Source organism: Cervus elaphus, chromosome 18 (genome assembly GCF_910594005.1).
Source record: "Cervus elaphus chromosome 18, mCerEla1.1, whole genome shotgun sequence".
Classification (NCBI taxonomy): domain Eukaryota; kingdom Metazoa; phylum Chordata; class Mammalia; order Artiodactyla; family Cervidae; genus Cervus; species Cervus elaphus.
The window spans coordinates 21398753-21418693 of record NC_057832.1 but is presented as its reverse complement, the minus strand read 5'-3'; the positions used below and the strand labels follow the sequence as shown (position 1 = coordinate 21418693).

Genomic DNA, 19941 nt, shown 5'->3' with positions numbered 1-19941 from the left:
GTGTACTCCATCACTCCAGAATTACTTAGAGAAAGAAAGCACAGAGTTGACAACCAAGGGCACAAGCCACCTGCACCCCCAGGTCTTCCATGACCTAGGCCATATACCCCGACTTGGAGGTTTGGGCCACCCTCCATGGAAAGTCCTAAGAGGTGCTAGACCAGACTGCTGGACCTGCTACCAAGTATCCCCACCCCAACCTTCACCAGAATATAAAGGGAGGGCGGAAGACTCCTAGAACAAGCTCAGGTAGCAGGTACAGCTAACTCAGGGAAGAAAGATACCCCCGCCAGGTAGAAGATACATCACCTTTTACCTCTTCCCTGCACTACCATCAGAGGAGTTAAGGTCCAAAAACGCCAAGAGGAGTAGAGGAGGGGGACACAGAGCTCCGGTTCTCAGTGGGAGCAATAGTGCCCCCTAGGGGGCCTTTGGAAACTGCCAGATTGTTTATGGTTTTCACTGGGTTTGTAGGTAAGGGTGAAGGATGTTGAGGACAGAACTGTGTAGAGTAGCTTGTTGTTTTAGTCGCTAAGCCATGTCTGACCCTTTTGGGGCCCTGTAGGCTGTAGCCTGCCAGCCTCCTCTGTCCGTGGGATTTCCCAGGGAAGAATACTGGAGTGGGTTTCCATGCCCTCTTCCAGGAATTCTTCCCAACCCAGGGATCAAACTGGCATCTCCTGCATTGGCAGATGGATTTTTTTTTTTTTTACACTGAGCCATTGGGCTTCCCAATAGAATTAGAGTAGCTTCAGTTCAGTTCAGTTGCTCAGTCATGTCCGACTCTTTGCCACCCCATGAATCGCAGCATGCCAGGCCTCCCTCTCCATCAACAGCTCCCAGAGTTTACTCAAACTCATGTCCATTGAGTCAGTGATGCCATCCAACCACCTCATCCACTGTTGCCCCCTTCTCCTCCCACCTTTAATCATTCCCAGCATGAGGGTCTTTTCAAATGAGTCAGTTCTTTGTATCAGTTCAGTGCAGTTCAGTTCAGTCGCTCAGTCGTGTCTGACTCTTTGCAATCCCATGAATTGCAACAAGCCAGGCCTCCCTGTCCATCACCAGCTCCCGGAGTTTACCCAAACTCATGTCCATAGAGTCGGTGATGCCATCCAGCCATCTCATCTTCTGTCATCTCCTCCTCCTCCTGCCCCCAATCCTTCCCAGCATCAGGATCTTTTCCAATGAGTCAACTCTTCGCATGAGGCGGCCAAAGTATTGGAGTTTCAGCTTCAACATCAGTCCTTCCAATGAATATTCAGGACTGACTTCCTTTAGGATGGACAGGTTGGATCTCCTTGCTGTCCAAGGGACTCTCAAAAGTCTTCTCCAACACCACAGTTCAAAAGCATCAATTCTTCGGCACTCAGCTTTCTTTATAGTCCAACTCTCACGTCCATACATGACCACTGGAAAAAAACCATAACTCTGACTAGATGGACCTTCGTTGACAAAGCAATGTCTCTGCTTTTTGATATGCTCTCCAGTTTGGTCATAACTTTCCTTCCAAGGAGCAAGCATCCTTTAATTTCATGGTTGCAGGCACCATCTGCAGTGATTTTGAAGCCCCCCAAAATAAAGTAGGTCACTGTTTCCCCATCTATTTGCCATGAAATGATGGAACAGGATGCTATGATCTTAGTTTTCTAAATATTGAGCTTTAAGACAACCTTTTCACTCTCTTTTCACTTGCATCAAGAGACTCTTTAGTTCTTCTTCACTTTCTGCCATAAGGGTGGTGTCATCGGCATATCTGAGGTTATTGATATTTCTCCCAGCAATCTTGATTCCAGCTTGTGCTTCATCCAGCCCAGCATTTCTCATGATGTACTCTGCATATGAGTTAAATAAGCAGGGTGACAACATACAACCTTGACATACTCCTTTTTCTATTTGGAACCAGTCTGTTGTTCCAGGTCCAGTTCTAACTGTTGCTTCCTGACCTGCATACAGACTTCTCAAGAGGCAGGTTAGGTGGTCTGATATTCCGATCTCTCTTGAAGAATTTTCCACAGTTTTCAATAGAGTAGCTTAGGGTCTCACTAATATCTTTCAGAGTTTCCACAGGTTTCTTGACAATTTATTCAGAATTAAAGGAAGATCCCTTGGTATAGGAAATGGCAACCCACTCCAGTATTCTTGCCTGGAGAATCTCATGGACAGAGGAAACTGGTGGGCTACAGTTCATGGGGTCGTAAAGAAGTCTGACATGACCTACTGACTAAACAACAGCAGGGACACTGTAAAGTTAAAAGGCTACTTGTCTTCTGTTTACTTTTAAACATTATAGAGTATTTTGAAGAAAACTCAACTAATAAAACAGTTAATTTATAAGGACTATATCAGAGAAAATTACTACAATTAATTTTTAAAAGTCCTTTATTTTGTACAGAGGATCAATCACAGATCCTTTGAAATCGAAATGCTGTTAGGACACTTCAAACACGTTGATTCATAAACATTCAGTTTGACACATTTTTCAGACACAAATCCACTCTGCTACGTACAATAAACTCGTAATCATGGGTATAAACTTTCTCTTCCCATACTTTTCTTTTTCATCTTGACATTATACTTGGGACTGTTAAAGAATAATAGCTCACATTTTTATTCATTTGTTCAATAAGTATTTACTGAGTTTTATTATGTGCCATATAGTATTCTGGATTCTTGAAGGTAGAGCAGAGAAAAAAAAATTAGAACACTTACATTCTCATGAGGGAGACAAACAATAAACAAGATTTAAGAAATTAAATGTAGCAATATATTGTGAAAAGTGTTAAGGGGAAAAATATAACACAGAAGGAAAGGAAATGTCAAGAGAAGTTATTTCAGTCATTGAGAGAGTGGCCGGAGCAGGCTTCTCTGAGATAGTGCTATTGGAATGAAGACCCGAAGGAGTGATGGTGTATCTAAGAGAACACTGCATGTATCTAAGAGAAGGTGGTTCCAGGGATCAGTAAGCGCAAGGGTAGCAGTGAACCAGTCTGAAAGTGATGAGTCAAGTGAATGTGGGAGAAGAATAGCACATGCTATCAGGGATCGCATGGGTCTTTCAGGCCATTGTAAAGACTCTGGCTTCATTATGAGTGACAGGGAACACGGGAGGGATTTGAGTAATAGAGTGATATTATCTGTCACATGTTTTAGCATCATAATTCTGGCAGCTATTTTGAGGTTAGAACATAGAGGACAAGGGGAGAGGCAGAGATGAGGCAATTTTGGTAATTAAGGTGAGACACGATGGTGACTAAAATCAGAGTAATAGGTGTGGAGGTGGGGACACATGATGAGATTCTAAATATATTTTGAAAGTAGAAATAATAAGACATGCTGAGAGATCAGATATAGGAATAAAAAGAAAGAAAAAGTCAAGGTAACTCCAATGATTTGAGTTTGAACAAATGAAAAAGGAATCTGCTATTAAGTTGGTGCCAAAGTAAAAGCAGTTTTGGACCCTGAATTTTAAATCTTTATAACTAAGCTCAAACACATATTTATTAATCAAAGTAGGAACAATGATAATCAACACATTTTTGCCAATGAGAAATCAGTTTGTGTATTCCTGTAGCCAAAAAAAAAAAAAAAAAATTATAATCCATGCTTCAGGATTCGACGAACTCTTGGAAAGCATTTTCTGCCTCCTGCTGGTCTGGTCATGTAAGCATTTTCCCTGCAAAGAGTTGTCAAGATGCTTGAAGCAGTGGTTGGTTGGCAAGAGGTCGGGTGAATATGGCAGATGAGGCAAAACTCTGTAGCCCAATTCCTTCAAGTTTTGAAGCACTGGTTGTGTGACATGCGGTCGAGTAATGTTGTGGAGAAGAATTGGGCATTTTCTGTTGACCAATGCCAGCTGCAAGGCTGCAGGCATTGCAGTTTTCGGTGCATTCCATCAATTTGCTAGGCGTACTTCTCAAATATAATGGTTTCACAGGGATTCAGAAAGCTGTAGTGGATCAGACCAGCAGCAGACCACCAGTGACCAAGACCCTTTTTTGGTGCAAGTTTGGTTTTGGAAAATGCTTTGGAGCTTCTCGCTCCAACCACTGAGCTGGTTGTCACTGGTTGTCATATAAAATCCCATTTTTATCACATGTCACAATCTGATTGGGAACTGGTTAATTGTTGTTGCATGTAATAAGAGAAGACGACACTTTAAAATGATGATTTTTTTTCTTTTCGAAATGCAGTCAGTTCGTGAGGCACCCACTTATCGAACTTTTTCACCTTTCCAATTTGCTTCAAATGCCAAATGACCATAGAATGGTCGATGCTGAGTTCTTGGGCAACTTCTCATGCAGTTTTAAGAGGATTAAGCTTTGATCATGCTCTCAGTTGGTCATTGTCAACTTCCGATGGCCGGTCGCTGCACTTCTCATCTTCAATGTGCTCATGTCCTTTGCAAAACATCTTGAACCACCATTGCACTGTATGTTCATTAGCAGTTCCTGGACCAAAGGCATTGTTGATGTTTTGAGTTGTCTCCGCTGCTTTATGACCCATTTTGAACTCAAATAAGAAAATCACTCGAATTTGCTTTCTGTCTGACATCATTTTTCCACAGTCTAAAATACATATGAAATAAACATCAATAATTCATTAGCAAAAACCATAAAGAAAGAAATGTGCATTAAAATGATATATAACATGACCGTATTTATTTAAGAATGTATTCCAGTATCAAGTGGCAAAGTTCAACAATGCAAAACTGCAATTACTTTTGCAGCAACTTAACATTTCCTGAGATGGGGAAGACTTGAGATAGGGAATCCCATGTTTAAAATGCTTGCTACACATTCATTTGAATAGGCAGTCTGGAGTTTACGGGAAAGGCCAGAGCTTAGGAGAGAGCCAGGAGAAAACAAAAAAGAGAACGAAGGATTAACACCGAGCCCTCTAAAGTGAGGAGATGAGATGAAGTTAATAAAGGAAAATGAGCTTGTTGTGATGAGGATTAATTAGTTAATAACTTCTGAGCATTTACCATGTGCCAGACACTGTGTTGAACACCCATAGGTATCCCTTTATATCTGTGTATCTACTCTTCTTTCTCTTTCTACATGGGCCAGTAAAATGATGGCCACTAACAAGCATTTATTTATTCAGCAAATGTTTATTAACTACCAGGGAACAGGTGCTCTTGATTGCTAGGTGTGGAAGCAGCAAACAGAATCAACGTTCTTATCTCTTACTGTGTTTATACTACATCCTTCCATAAATCATTCTTTTTCTGTTGAGAGTTTTTTCCCTATCACATAACAGGTAGTTTGTGTTCGGGGTTTTTTCTTCCATCTAATCAAGTTGATCACACATTTTATCATATTTGGTTTTTCAAAGCCAGTTGCTTTTGTATTTGTTGCTATGTTTATTACACGAATTGCATACCAATCTCTTTCAACCTGTAGCTAAGCACAAGTCTAGACATTCAAACAGATTCTATGACAACTCATTTCTTCCCCAGGGCAACTCTAGTTCTCTGTTTCTACTGAGCAAGTTGGGTATCTAAGACACTTGAAAAGAAAAAGGAGAGTGGTAATAATAAAACATTGTTTCCTCCCCAGATATTTATGAGATCCTACTTTTCAGGTCTTACTAAATCAATTAAGTAGGGAAAATCCAAAAGAATATAGTACGGTGATGACTAAAAAAAAAGGCATTTCGAGAATGATGAAGGATTTGAAATTGTTAGCTACTGCTGAAAAGTTAGACAAAATATAGTTGGGAAAGTGTGGTCTCTGGTGACCTTAGAGCCAGCTGCTTTGTCTTATTTATTAGGAGGTCCAGTAGGATGTGGCAATGGGTTGCTCTTGACAAGAGCACTTTTTCTTCCTCTTCTCAGTGTGAAAGCTTATTGAATGGACGTGGGAAAAAAAGGGAGATGAGGAAGTGGAAGCAGATAGTGAAGATAACATTTCTGAGAAGTTTTGCTGGGCAAGGGAGTGGTGAAGTGGGGTCCTAATAGGAAAGGGCCATAGAGTCAAATATGAACTGTAAGTTTGGGATGAAAAAAATCAGAGATAGAGCACTCCAAGTGGAAACTTACAACCTGGGTGTCTGTGCTGAAGGAGGAGAAAGGGGTCAGAGCTGATGTCACAGAGGGGTGAGTGAAGTCCTTGAAAAAGCAAGAGAAGAAAGGACCCAGAGAAGCAGCTAAGGGGTTGATCTCTGGACCAGGGCATGTCCTCTATTGTAAGAGAAAGGAAGATACAGAATACAGGAAAGTTCGTTGACCAGTAGGAACAACTCACCCTTCTCTGACTGGTTCAGTATATCTAGTCCAGACTAGTACTCAGTTCTCTTCTAAAACAAACACTTCAGTTCAGCTCAGTTTTCCTCTCACTAACAGTCAATAACAGGGAAAAAACAATACAAAACTGTGAGTGCTAGGAGATGTATGTGAAATGAAAGTCACTCAGTCACATCTGACTCTTTGCGGCTCCATGGACTATACAGTCCATGGAATTCTCCAGGCCAGAATACTGGAGTGGGTAGTGTTTCCTTCTCCAGGGGATCTTCCCAACCCAGGGATCAAACCCAGGTCTCCCACATTGTAGGCTCCTTTCAAACTGCAGCTCGTGTCTCCTTCTGCCCCCACATGGCAGGTTGTCCCTCTTTTGTGACTTAATACACAAAACTTTTCTACATAAAGCTATAGCAAATGAACGTTTGACTGGCTTACAACACATTAGTAAGTAACATATAATCAACACGGGATTTGGGCTAGAGTATAAAAATAACAAGATTTTCCCATGAAAGTGTATCTTTATACTTGAAAGGTCAAGATCCATTACTCTCTGCTAAATATAACCCTGAAAATAAGGTCTTTAGTGATTAACTCTCCCAATCCTCTTATCTGATTACCAACTTCAGCAGATGTTTCTCTTAGAGCATTAGAGCAGGGCATTTAAATTGCAGTTCTCTGCTAGTTCTCAATTATAACTTCATATTTGAGGAGAAAGGAAACCTGAGATAGAGCTGCCCAGGTACTGAGCTAGGGTCACGAGCACAGGTTCTATTAAATGAGTTTGACTTTAGTCCCCATGAATGTGGAAGAAAAAGATGTGGGCACAGTGAGACCAGGGGACCAGAAGACTGCCTGTGCTACTTGTATATATAGTTTTGGCGAAGTCACATATCTATCGAAAGCTTCAGCTTCCTCATTTGCAGAGTGGGGAGAAAAAAGTATCTTCCTCAGGTGGTTATTGTGGGGGCATTTAATGAGCTAATGAGCGCAAAGTACAATGCAAACTCTGAACAAACATTTTATCCAAACATTTATTGCTATTGAGGATCCCACATGGTATACAAGAGTTCAGGGAAATTTTTTCCTTCCTGCCCTCATTCTTAACCTGCTGCTGTTTCTAGTGGATTGGTAACCTCAGCTAGAATTCTGGACAGGTGGTGAAGCCTCATAATGCTAAAAACTTGGGTAAAATAATTCAAAATCTGTTCCAACTTTCTCGGTACCCTCCATAGTTAAATGTCCAGCAACCTGAATGAGAAAAAAAGATGTTCTGCATCCCAAGTAGGCATGACATTTGATGGAACATACAGCTGGGAAGAAGAGAAAGGGGGGGTTCTGAAATTCTGCCCTCTTGAGGAGGGTAATGCTTTGCTATAACCCCAGCTTCTAAAAGAACCAACCAAAGCAACTAGCTGATGAAGAAAAGAGGTTGTGTCCCATAGACACAGAAGACGCAATATGAGGTGTATTGACCTGGATTGGTTTTTATTGTGAATTGAGCTCTTGCTTAAATTTTGATTTCTTCCTCCATGGTCCATAGAACCTCGGACAGATTTTTAATATTGTTCTAAGAACACTATATTGCAACTGGGTCACAGAGTGTTTATCTGTCTATCCTATTTTGTCATGAGATACCTAGTGTGTTTACCATCTTTGTATCCCAAATGTACACAAAGGCACAAAGTTGGACACACTTTAAATGTTTAATCTGCTTGTTTTTAAAATAGGTGAATGAAAGAATGACCATAGTAAGGGACACCTATTATACTTCATTATCTTGTTCTGCTTAGGGCAAAGGAGAATAATACAATTAGGCATAGGGAATGTCTCATGCTTTTACGTGACTCCACCTTATTATGTAACATTGATAAATGCACTCTGTGTCCGACAGAGGGTGTGATAGAGCAAACATTTCCTCCACTGCCCAACCCACTAGAAAAATGTCTGGCTGGTGAAGGAACTGTCTAAACTTTAACAAACTCTCGTGACCACTGACTCACTCAGAAGAGATTAGCTGCCTTTCTTTGCAGATGTGCAAACTTCTTGTTAGTGCTAGCTGGACTCATTTCAGATTTTAACGGGGCTAAACTGATGGGCAGCAAGAACTTTCTTTATTGAAGAGTTATCAGTGTAACTTGGAGAAGGAAATGGCAACCCATTCCAGTATTTTTGCCTGGAGAATCCCAGGGACGGAGGAGCCTGGTGGGCTGCCATCTATGGGGTCGCACAGAGTTGGACACAACTGAAGCGACTTAGAAGCAGCAGCAATGTAACTCCTTAAGTGGCGATGTTATGTTATGATATGCATCCCCAAATCACTGGGTTAAATTAATTCTCCTCATTCACTCAAAAGTTAGGCCACCGCTCCCTCAGGTATCTGATAGAGGAGAAGACCATCTGCTTCAATCCTTTCCTTAAATTCATGGTCACCTTTCAAGTCCATGGGGCTCTCAGAGACTAGGAACAGAATGTTCAGGACTTGGGAAATCTAGAAGCTACTGTGTTCCAAATCAACTTCACATGGGGGAGGGTGTGGAAAAGAACAGAGGCAGGAATCTGACATACAAAATGCTGCTTCTGAACTCACAGGAGTGTTTGTGTGCTACGATTCTGGTATTTAAGTGAACATTAAAAACTCTAAGGGCTTCCCTGATGGCTCAGATGGTAAAGAATCTGCCTGCAAAGCAGGAGACCTGGTCGATCCCTGGGTTTGGAAGATTCCCTGCAGGAGGTCATGGCAACCCACTCCAGTGTTCTGGCCTGGAGAATCCCCATGGACAGAGGATCAGTTGGACATGACAGAGAAACTAAGCAGCGAATACTCTGAGGTCCTGACACAGTGGAAAGAACCTAGGTCTGGCTATGTCAGAAAGAATCCAGGGCTGACTAAGTATCAGGGATGTGGGTTCTAGGCTCAGCTCTGCCAACAACGAAGGCAAGTGAATGTGACCAGCCATTTTATCTTTCTAGGCCTCAACTCGTAAATGTAAAATAACAATACTGCAACAGATGGTATTGACAGTTCTTTTCAGCATTCATTCTATAAGAATGGGGACTCCAAAGGTTGCTCAGTGGTAAAGAATCCACCTGCAATGCAGGAGACCTGAGTTCGACCCCTGGGTTGGGAAGATCCCCTGAAGGAGGGCACGGCAACCCACTCCAAGATTCTTGCTGGAGAACCCTATGGACAGAAGAGCCTAGTGGGCTACAGTCCATAGGATTGTATTTGTCAACTCAGTTGAGTTGGACACGACTGAGCACTCATGCACACACTATAAGGGTGTAAGAACTCCATGCCTTATTTTACAGATCTCTAAGCTATTTTGAGCCTCTGTCTTTAGCTGCGCCATTAGAGCTGTCTCTTGGTCTGGCAGTGACAAATCAAACTGGGTGACTGTTCTTCCCAGTTCCCTCCCGCCTTGCACTTCCTGTTGACTCCGGATAAAGGAATTCTCCCTCCCCCCACCCCCCCAGCTGTGCTGTGCTAACCTTTTGGCCTAGACACAAGTTTAAGGAGATAGAAGTGCTATGACATCCGTATGGAGGCTGATTGTAGTGGTCACATAGCTCCTTTCCACACAGTCCTAAAAATAAATTCAGTAACTTAAAGTAGTCCCAGGAATTTTAGTTTCCTCTTACATTGGAAAATATCTTTTTCAGGGATATAAAAATACTCAAGGGTTTTGCAACTGAGGGGTAATGTTCTTCCTGATCACCTGGCTTGACAATTTCACACTCCTAACTCCCCCATGTGCTCAGGTCTCCTTCCCTGTCCCTGCTCAGCGGTCACAGAGCTGTTAGAGACATGCTCTATTTGGGACAGAGCAAGGGAGGGAACTGGACTTCTCAAGTGGCTCAGTGGTAAAGAATCCACCTATCAATGCTGGAGATGCAGAGATGTGGGTGCGATCCCTGGGTCAGGAAGACCCCCTGGAGAAGGAAATGGCAACCCACTGCAGTATTCCTGGCTGGGAAATCCCATGGACAGAGGAGCCTGGAGGGCTACTGTCCATGGAGTTGCAAAAGAGTAGGACACAACTGAGAGACTAAACAGCAACAAGGGAGGAAACTGACATTTCTAGAGCACATCTGTGCACAGACTTCAACCTGGGTCCATAGCCTCTGTGCCACAAAGGGGCGAAAAGCCTGGTTTTGACCTCGTGCCCCTCCATCTGTTGCACAGCAGGCCGGAGGGTACTGAGTACCCACCTGCTGGGGCTGAGAGAGCCCTGAAGCTCACTTCCCCAGAAGAGCTCATCACAAAGCAATATCTGACTGTGTGACACCTTCCGGAGTGGAGAGGTGACCTCTGAGCTCAGCCAAAGAGCAAATCTGATGGGAGCAAAGTCACGGGTTGCCATTCTGCAAGGTCAATTCGTGGTGCTCTGCTTCACAATTGTGGTTGATGCTCCATCTTAAAATGTTGTGCCAGGGCTTTCAGTGGGAACTGAGACATGGGATGATTCTAGTGGATTCTGTGCCTGTGTGTGAGGAGCTGAAGCTCATCTCTCTGAGTTCCTAGGTGCTTTCCTTTTAATCCTCACCAGTGTGTGTGTGTGTGAGTTGCTTAATCATGTCTGACTCTGAAACCTCATGGACCGTAGCCCGCCAGGCTCCTCTGTCCATGGGATTCTCCAGGCAAGAATACTGGAGTGGTTGCCATGCCCTCCTCCAGGGGATCTTCCAGATTTAGGGACTGAACCCTCAAAAACTGTGTATTTTGTCAATTCTAAGACACTCTTTTTTTCTTATATTATCTCTGAAGGTGGAATGCATCTTATATTCACTATGTGTGTGTATGTGCTTAGTCATATCCAACTCTTCACAACCCCATCATCTGTAGCCCCGCCAGGCTCCTCAGTCCACGTGATTTCCCAGGCAAGAATACTGGAATGGGTAGTCATTCCCTGCTCCAGGGGATCTTCCCAATGCAGGGATCGAACCTGGGTCTACTGCTTGAAGGCAGATTCTTTACTGTCTGAGTCAAATCCTCACAGCAAACTTATAAGGGACAGTTAGTATATCCAGTTCACAGGTAAGAAAACTGAGGCTCTAAGAGTTTATGTACCTTTTCCAAAGGAGCAAGAAAGAAAATCCAGGTACCCTCTGACTCCCAAGTTTGCTTTCCCATGGTACCATGCAATTCCCCAAAATAATCTGCCCTAATTCAAAATATTATTCTTTCTATTAATACATGAAGCAAAAAGTGATCACAGATTGCTAGCAGCTGAGAACAAAGAACAGAATTGACAGTAGTCAGTGCTGAATGGTAATTTTGTCTCAGTCTCAATCCTTGAATCTGTTCTCAGTCCATTTGGGAGACATACTTAAACACATTCAGAAGAATGGAAATAGGTTACCTCTGAGGTTGAATTAGCTTTTCTTCTCAACATCGTTGTTGTTCAGCCACTCAGTCATGTCTGACTCTTTGTGACCCCAAGGATTGCAACATGCCAGGTTTCCCTTCACCATCTCCCAGAGCTTGCTCAAACTCATGTCCATTGAGTCAGTGATGCCATCCAACCTTCTCATCCTCTGTCATCCCCTTCTCCTCCTGCCTTCAGTCTTTCCCCAGCATTAGGGTCTTTTCTAATGAGTCGGCTTTTCACATCAGGTGGCCAAAGTACTGGACATTTAGCTTTAGCATCAGTCTTTCCAATGAATATTCAGGATTGATTTTCTTTAGAATTTACTGGTTTGATCTCCCTGTAGGCCAAGGGACTCTCAAGAGTCTTTTCCAACACTACAGTTCAAAAGCATCAATTTTCAGTGCTTAGTCTTCTTTATGGTCCAACTCTCACATCCATACATGACTACTAGAGAAACCATATGGACCTTTATCAGCAAAGTAATGACTCTGCTTTTTAATACTCTTCCTAGGTTTGTCACAGCTTTACTTCCAAGAAGCAAGCATCTTTTAATTTCATGGCTGCAGTCACCATCTGCAGTGATTTTGGAGCCCAAGAAAATAGTCTGTCACTGTTTCCATTGTTTCCCCATCTATTTGCCATGAAGTGATTATCTCAACATAATCCTGGCTAAATGTCTGGTAAAATTTCCCTCCCCTATTAGTATTTGGGAGGTATTGGGAAGATCTAATCTGATTCTCAGAGGAGTATATCTTTCCAAAACCAACTGGCTGCCTCAGTGTTTGACTTGCTGGAGCCAGCTCACGTTGGCTCTGAACTCGACTGTATTCATCCATTTCCAACTCTGGTGGTTTGCAATCAGCCATAACTGGGAGCATTGATTCCATGGAAATCAGTAAAATATTCAAGCCAACACACCCCTCCCCCATTTCTTTTTTCCTTTCTGGCAAACTGGTTGTTCAACCTTTATCCTTATAACCCTGTCACTCTTAACCATAGATATCTAGAAATCTGACAGCATAAGTGACACAGAGTATTTCCAGACTAGGCTAGTTTTCCTAAGAATATGGTTCTTTGCCATGACCAGGAAAACTGAAAACTGGCCCTAGGCATTATATGTGGAAATATCCCAGATTACTAACTCACCTTGAGCAGAGAGATTTTCCGAAACTGGAAAGAACTCTTAGAAACTCCCTTCAGTATCTTCAGAAGAAGCCAGGAATAGTTACTCTCTTAAGAATATTAAATAGAGCAAGAGGAAAAGGCAGAGGAAGGAAAGACACAGTCATCAAGAGAACCCATTAAAATATTCTCCAAAAATATCCTTAACATTTCATATAAAATCCCAGTGTAGATCATTTGTTTTGTATAAACAAAAGGCTAGGCTCAGGCTATTATGTCAAAGCACCAATGAATGGTAATAGACACCCTGACACTGAGAAATGTGTGGGAAGCAGCTGATTTGATCAAAGCTTCAGGACCTGCTCGCCCCATCCCCCAAGGCCACTGCTCTTTGGATTTTCATGTTCCGGGTCCAAAAACATAATTATGACTCAAACACATGGCTGGTAGGGGTGGAAAATCATTTTGGAAAACTATTTGGCAGTTTCTAGCATTTTAAAATATTTTATTTGAGAGTAATAAAAGTTGTTTGCATACACAAAGCAGCTTTATTCATAGTAGTAGCCCCAAACTAGAAATAATACAAATGTCCAGTAACAGGACATTCACTGTATACTCATACATTGCAAGACTACTCAACATTTACAAGGAACAAACCCTGAAATAGCATGTGAGTGTGTGCGTTAGTCGCTCAGTTGTGTCCGACTCTTTGGGACCCCATGGACTGTGACTCGCCAGGCTCCTCTGTCCATGGGGTTCTCCAGGCAAGAACACTGGAGTGGGTTGCCATTCCCTTCTCCAGGGGATCTTCCCAATCCAGGGATTGAACCTGGTCTCCCACATTGCAGGCAGATTCTTTACCTTTTGAGCCATGAGGGAAAGCCCCCTACGATAGCATATGTGTGTCTTAAAAACAGTAGTTAAGTGAAATACAAAACAGTACATATTTTATGATTCTGTTTGCATGAGATTTAGAACAGAGAAACCCAATCTATGCTGATCAGAAGAGTTATTGTCCCTGGCCTAGGGTTGGAAAGATGGACTGGAAAAGGATATGAGAGAATGTTGTGGGGTGATGGAAATGTTCTAATTCTGGATTGGAGTGGTGATTACAAAGGTATATATAATTGTTAAAATTGACCCAACTATACACTTAGACATGTTATGAGCCCATGAAATGTAAAAATGTAAATTTCATACTGAAATATGAATATGTGTGAAAGTATTAGTTGCTCAGTCATGTCTAACTCTTTGCCATCCCATGGACTGAAGCCTGCCAGGCTCCTAGTCCATGGAATTCTCCAGGCAAGAATAGAGTGGGTTGCTATTCCCCCCTCCAAGGGATCTTCCCTACCCAGGGACTGAACCTGGGTCTCCTCACTGCAGGGGGATTCTTTACCATCTGAGCCACCAGGGAAGCCCATATCGTTGTATAAAGCTAAATAGATACGCATACGCTTACATTTCTAATCTAATTAAAGGATCTAATGTAATAAGCTCCGCTTCCTTGGGCCCTAGGAGTTTCACACTTTCTGCCCGCCAAAGACATGGACTTTGTGCTTTCAAAGTGTGGATTCAGGCCTCTACATGATGCTGCAAGTTGGAACCTTGTGCAATCACGCCCAGGTCATTTCCCTCAAGCCTGTCGACTTCCCATCTCTGACACAAGGCTTCATCTGGGTCATCCCCGCCGAGCCACGGGAGAAAGTTTGGGGCCAGGTTCAGCTTGGCGGGGAATTCCTCTCCCCCGCACACACTTTCCAGCGCAGGGAGGCGGCCGGGTCACAGAGCTCACGGGGCATGAATCAGCCTCCCCTCCAGGCTCCACGAAGGCGCGCTCCGCCCTGTCCCGTCTCTGAGGGCCGCTAACCCTACAAAAGCAGCGGCACCCACCGCGCTGGGATCCAGACCGCCCGGAGGTTGGACGCCGTGCACCCTCCTCCCCTCCTCTCGCCGGCACCGGCACCGTCTGAATCGGACACCATGGACTCGGTTCGCCCCCTCTGGCTGATGCTTCTGTCGCTGCTCCTCGTGGGAACTGCGCTGGGAGATGCCCCGCAGGCGCCGCCAGGTACCCCCCCAACCCGCGCGTCCAGGGGACCCCTCTTCGCCTTGGCCAGGCGGCAGGGGCTCCGCGGACCCCTACACCCGCCCTCTGTGCCCTACTTTCCCCTAATTCCTGCCGTGCACCGCAAGTTTGCACTTTCTGTCTCTGTAAGGCCCTTCTGCTGGGCTGGGAAGCTGCTGGGACCGAACTCCCCACCCCCACCACCCCGGGGGAAGCCTCTCCCGCCTGCGAGATGCGGCTGACCTCCTCTGACTCTGGCTCCCCTGCCCCTCCTGTAGGAAATAACGCGGAGATCTGCCTCCTGCCTCCGGACGACGGGCCCTGCCGGGCGCGGATCCCCAGTTACTACTACGACAGGTACACGCAGAGCTGCCGCGAGTTCATGTACGGCGGCTGCGAGGGCAATGCCAACAATTTTGAAACTTTGGAGGCCTGCAACGAAGCGTGCTGGAAGATTGAGAGTAAGTGCTCGCTCCCACGCCCAGGACTCCTGTAAGGCAGGCAGAGAAGGGCTAACTGGGAAATGAGCTTACTTTTCACATCCCATTTTCTATAGTAAGTTTCATCCTTGATTTTCTCAGATGTTGTCAGGCTTATTGCTTTTCAGTTGACTAAAAGTGATCATGAAACTTTCAGCGACAAACATTTCCTCTCCCTTAATTGGCGTGTATCATAATTCAGTGTGTGTGCAGACTCCGGAAAGATTTCACCTAAGGCATAAGGATGCAAGAGGCCATGTATTAGGTGCAATATAAGTGCCTGTCTGTATTTATCATTAGTTCTAAACCTATGGTTTTTATGCCTCCTTGAGAGGGCATTTTTCTCTTGTCCACTGTGTAGCAATCTGAAATACTTGCAGTGGCTTTTGTTATTAAAGTCTGAATTTAGCTACTTATAACCTTACTTTTGTCCCTTGATACCCAAAGAGATCTTGGGTTAGTATAGAGATATAAAAAAAATACAGAGATTCACAATGCTGTTTGCAATTTTATTTTAATTATGTTTACTGTCTCTGTGAAGGCCTGTAACAGAACATGGGGCTCAGCTGTTAAAGGAACTGAGCCAGGGAAAAATGTGTATCCCTATGAATAAGTTTGATTAATTTCATACGTAGAAACAATCAGAACACTCTGAGAGAATAATCTTTCCAGTAAGCATGAAAAATTTATCATAGCTGAGTCAGGTCTGGAGACACTGTTAAAAAAACAAAACAAAAGCTGAATAGAGTTGTCTCTCATTGTCTGTGCTGACTGGTTCCAAGACCCCAACTCTCCGATGCCAACACCCACAGTATTTGCATAGAACCTGTGCACATGCTCCCTTAAACTTTATATCATCTCTAGATTCCTTACCAGCATAGGACAAATTCAAGCTTCCTTTGTTTGTTTTTTTAATGAACTTTCAGGAATTATTTTTTCCTGAATATTTTCTCTCTGGGTTGGTTGAATCTGCAGAATGCTGGACCCAAGGATACAAAATCTTGTTGTAGCTGGACTAATGGGCAATCTTTTGGGCGTTTACTAGCCCAGCACTAAATATCATGCCTCCCATCCCCACTACCACTCTACCCCTGGCCACCACCAGTGGTTTCTGAAAATACAGTCAAGTTTTAAAGGAAGAGTAAGACGGCTAATTTTTTACTTACATTGTTTTATGCCCTCCTTTTCCTAGAAGTTCCCAAAATTTGCCGGTTAAAAGTGAATAAGAAGCAGTGTGGGGAGCTCAGAGAACAGTATTTCTTCAATCTAAGTTCCATGACATGCGAAAAGTTTTTCTCTGGTGGGTGTCACAGCAATGAGAACCGGTTCCCGGATGAAGCTGCGTGTATGGACTTTTGTGCGCCAAAGAGAGGTAACTACTCTCTTCATTTCTTTATTTAGACTTTAGGGTGAAAACATTAATAATTTGATATGAAATTAACCTGGTTTGCATTCTGATGATTTCACATATAATATGATACCAGTCTGCACACTACTGCCCTGTGAGGGAATATTTTTACATTCAAGAGTGCGAGCTAGAAGTTTAATAACTTGCCAAGTTCTCAGGGCTGGAAAGTGATGAAGCTATGATTCAAGCTTCTACTTCCTCTTCTGTATTGTTTCTTTAGAACTATTTCTCATCTATTTAACTTGCATATAAAATAACTACAGTGTTCACTAATGAATGACATGTATGAAATCAGGTGTATATATAAGATAGTGTGACAGAGAGACTTAAGCTGGTGAAACCTGAAATTTTCTAAACTTTTTTGTTAGATTTCTGTGTTCTTTAGTAATTACAGATTGTAGCACAAATTGATCTCTCCTCCCCATGTTTTACCTACATACTCCATGCGATCCCTAAAATGATGGGTTACTTGGGTAGTGGGTAATGTTGGTAGAGAGTCCTGGCCTTTTCCGTAGGCACGGCAGAGACATGTACACATAATAAGTTCAACAAACAAGGCAAAATTTGCTTTGGCAGTCTCTGATAAAGCTCTGTAGTTATACCGTGTTGAGTATGCAAAATCTTGAATTAATGAGGAGTTGCTTGTTGCTGGTGTTTTCCTAAATTGTTTATGTAAATGTAAGTGTTCCAGTGGCTACCTGGGAATTAGATACATGTATTCTTGATTAATAATGGAAGGAGAGCTGATAGAAACATTGAAAATAAAACTACCAACACAAGAGAGTGTGCCAAAGTCTGTCACATATTTTCTCTTGAAACATAGCTCATTTTTACCTGACCATATACGTTTTGGGGGTTTAATTTCTTTACACATTCAAATGATACAAGGATATAGCTTGAAATTTTGTCTACTCTGTAAGAATTTATAATTAACAAACTATGTGTTTGAAATTTGAGGCACACTTTTTAAATGACTTAGTATAATATTTTGGATTCAGAAAGAAGCTTCTATGGGATTAGACGTTCTTCAGTTACTTCAGTAATCAGCATAGCTTATTATTTCCAGTATTACTGCATTTCTAATTTTCTTTTCTTTTCCATTAAGCTCCAGCATTTTGCTACAGCCCAAAAGATGAGGGGCTGTGTTCTGCTAATGTCACTCGCTATTATTTTAACCCAAGACACAAAGCCTGTGAGGTCTTCACCTATACTGGCTGTGGAGGGAATAACAATAATTTTGTCAACTTGAAGGACTGCAAACGCACTTGTGTAAAAGGTAATGTTTTGGGATTTTTCTTATTCAGTTTTTAAACTAACTTTATACATAATTCATAAACAAAATTATTTTATATACCCATTTTACTAATAGCATATTGCCATTTCTAGACTACTACTGCATAAATAGCACTTCAGTACTGATCAGTTTTGTCTAAATGCTTACACAGTCTAACTACAGTAAGCAGTATCTGTGTCCTGATATTTTAAAGGTAGAATGTTATTAACGTAGTGGATAGTCAGTAAAATTGACTTTATACTCATTAAAAGTGAGACGAGGTGGGTTTGTAAGCATGTCAGAGATGGTGATTTATAATGAGCCTACAGACTGGGGACATATGATGTTTATTTTTATTTTGTTGATCTTAGCCTTGAAGAAGGAAAAGAACAAGAAGATGCCAAGACTTCTCTTTGCCAATAGAAGACTGAAAATTAAGAAGAAGCAATTTTAACCAGCTTCTTTTTTTTTTTTCCCTGTATGTCATCTTGTGAATGTCCTTATGGTTATATCTGAAGGACAACATGGTAACACAGGCAAGCAAATCATTAGTGTTATTCACCAGTTCTTATATGTTACATTTTTTATTTGTGTATTTTTAATACATAAGTAGCTGCTATTCAAATGTGAATCTATCATTTTAAATATGCTATTCAACTATTTTTTTATGAGGTTAAATTCTTGCTGTGTGTAAGATATAAAAGCAAATATGACTCACTCAGTTCTTGGGGTTGCCCTCCCTGATTTCAGAAGATGATTGTAACTGAAAAACATGAGACAATATACTCATATTTTTTAACATATAGGATCATAAAAAGGAGCAGCAAATATATTTAATTTTGGATTTAAAAATTAGATTATATTTTAGGCCCAAGGAGACAAATTTGAAGATTTACCAATACTTCAAAAAATGTTACAAATGCTAGTATGTAGATCCTGCTAGCTTACTTCCATTTCTGTTGTGTCATTTAAAAGATAATAAAGTAACATTTTTGACTGAATTAAAAAGCTAGTACATTAATTATATCAGAAATGTTCTCCTCGGAGGGGGAAAATTCTCTCTGTTCATCTATCCATCCATCCCCACTCAGCATATGTTGTTAAAATTTTTGTACTGTGTTTATATTATATCAGAGACAATTCATACATTTAATAATTTAAATTCCACTAATAAAATATTTATGATAAATATGATCATTTCATTTAAACACTTTTTTCTTTCTCTGTAACAAGATTTTTTTAAAAATTCCTACATTTTCTTGGCAAGAGTAATATTTAAAAGTATGCCCCTGATGTGGCAAAAGTATAAGTACGTTTGTGCTTTTCTTGAACAATCCTTCTTTTAAAAATCTATCCCAAAGGTATGACAACAACAAAAAAAATGAAAATGCTATATGCCGTGGTTGATGTATTATTTGTAATAACAGAACTGGAAACAAATGAGACACTTATCATTAGGGGGTTGGTTGAAGAAATTATGGATGAAAAGTGAGCAAATTATTTATATGTGAATATCATCTGATCCTCAGAATACATTTAAAAAACCAGGGTCTAGAACAATGTGACTAAATACACATAGACAAGTAATAGAAGATACAAAGATATTATATTAAAAATGGTTACCTATAAGATGAAGGAAGATGTGACTGTATCTTACTATATAGTTTTGATCTTGAACCATGTAAATTTTCGTGTCATTTAAAACTAAAATTTAAAAAATAAAAAGCATTTTTATAAAATTGGAAACCAACCAAAACAATTGAACCTAAATTAATATTAAATAATGGCATAACTGTGAAAAGGGTATTGATTATTTTCAGCGATTTTCAAAGCTAGTAATTTGACTATGTATCTTTTGGAAAATATAATCCAAGAGTCAGATAAATTCTGAAAATGCATTTTGTAGAGTTATTTTGAACCTATTATATATAGAATACTATATTATATATTCTATAAAAATGTGTCTCCCACCCTT

General features: G+C 41.5%; 2 protein-coding genes across 8 annotated transcripts in view; one reads left to right on the top strand and one right to left on the bottom strand.

The window, feature by feature from the left end:
- The window catches only part of GNGT1 (G protein subunit gamma transducin 1), a 265934-nt gene that overhangs the window by 10217 nt on the left and 235776 nt on the right, over window positions 1-19941 (bottom strand). For 2 of the 7 annotated variants that reach the window (XM_043872882.1, XM_043872884.1), the window contains exon 1: window positions 12763-12828. The exons of 3 other annotated variants lie outside the window; for them this stretch is intronic. The gene's annotated coding sequence lies outside the window, so the exon portion shown is untranslated. Of the gene's footprint in view, window positions 1-12762; window positions 12829-15049; window positions 15087-16451; window positions 16557-19941 lie in introns of those variants that run through there. 2 more of the 7 variants (XM_043872881.1, XM_043872880.1) reach the window with 2 other exon arrangements.
- Window positions 14410-19160, top strand: TFPI2 (tissue factor pathway inhibitor 2). Its single transcript, XM_043872876.1, has 5 exons — window positions 14410-14809; window positions 15085-15267; window positions 16478-16657; window positions 17799-17969; window positions 18338-19160. Exons 1-5 carry the CDS (start codon window positions 14722-14724, stop codon window positions 18418-18420), a joined length of 705 nt encoding a protein of 234 aa, XP_043728811.1. The 5' UTR covers window positions 14410-14721; the 3' UTR covers window positions 18421-19160.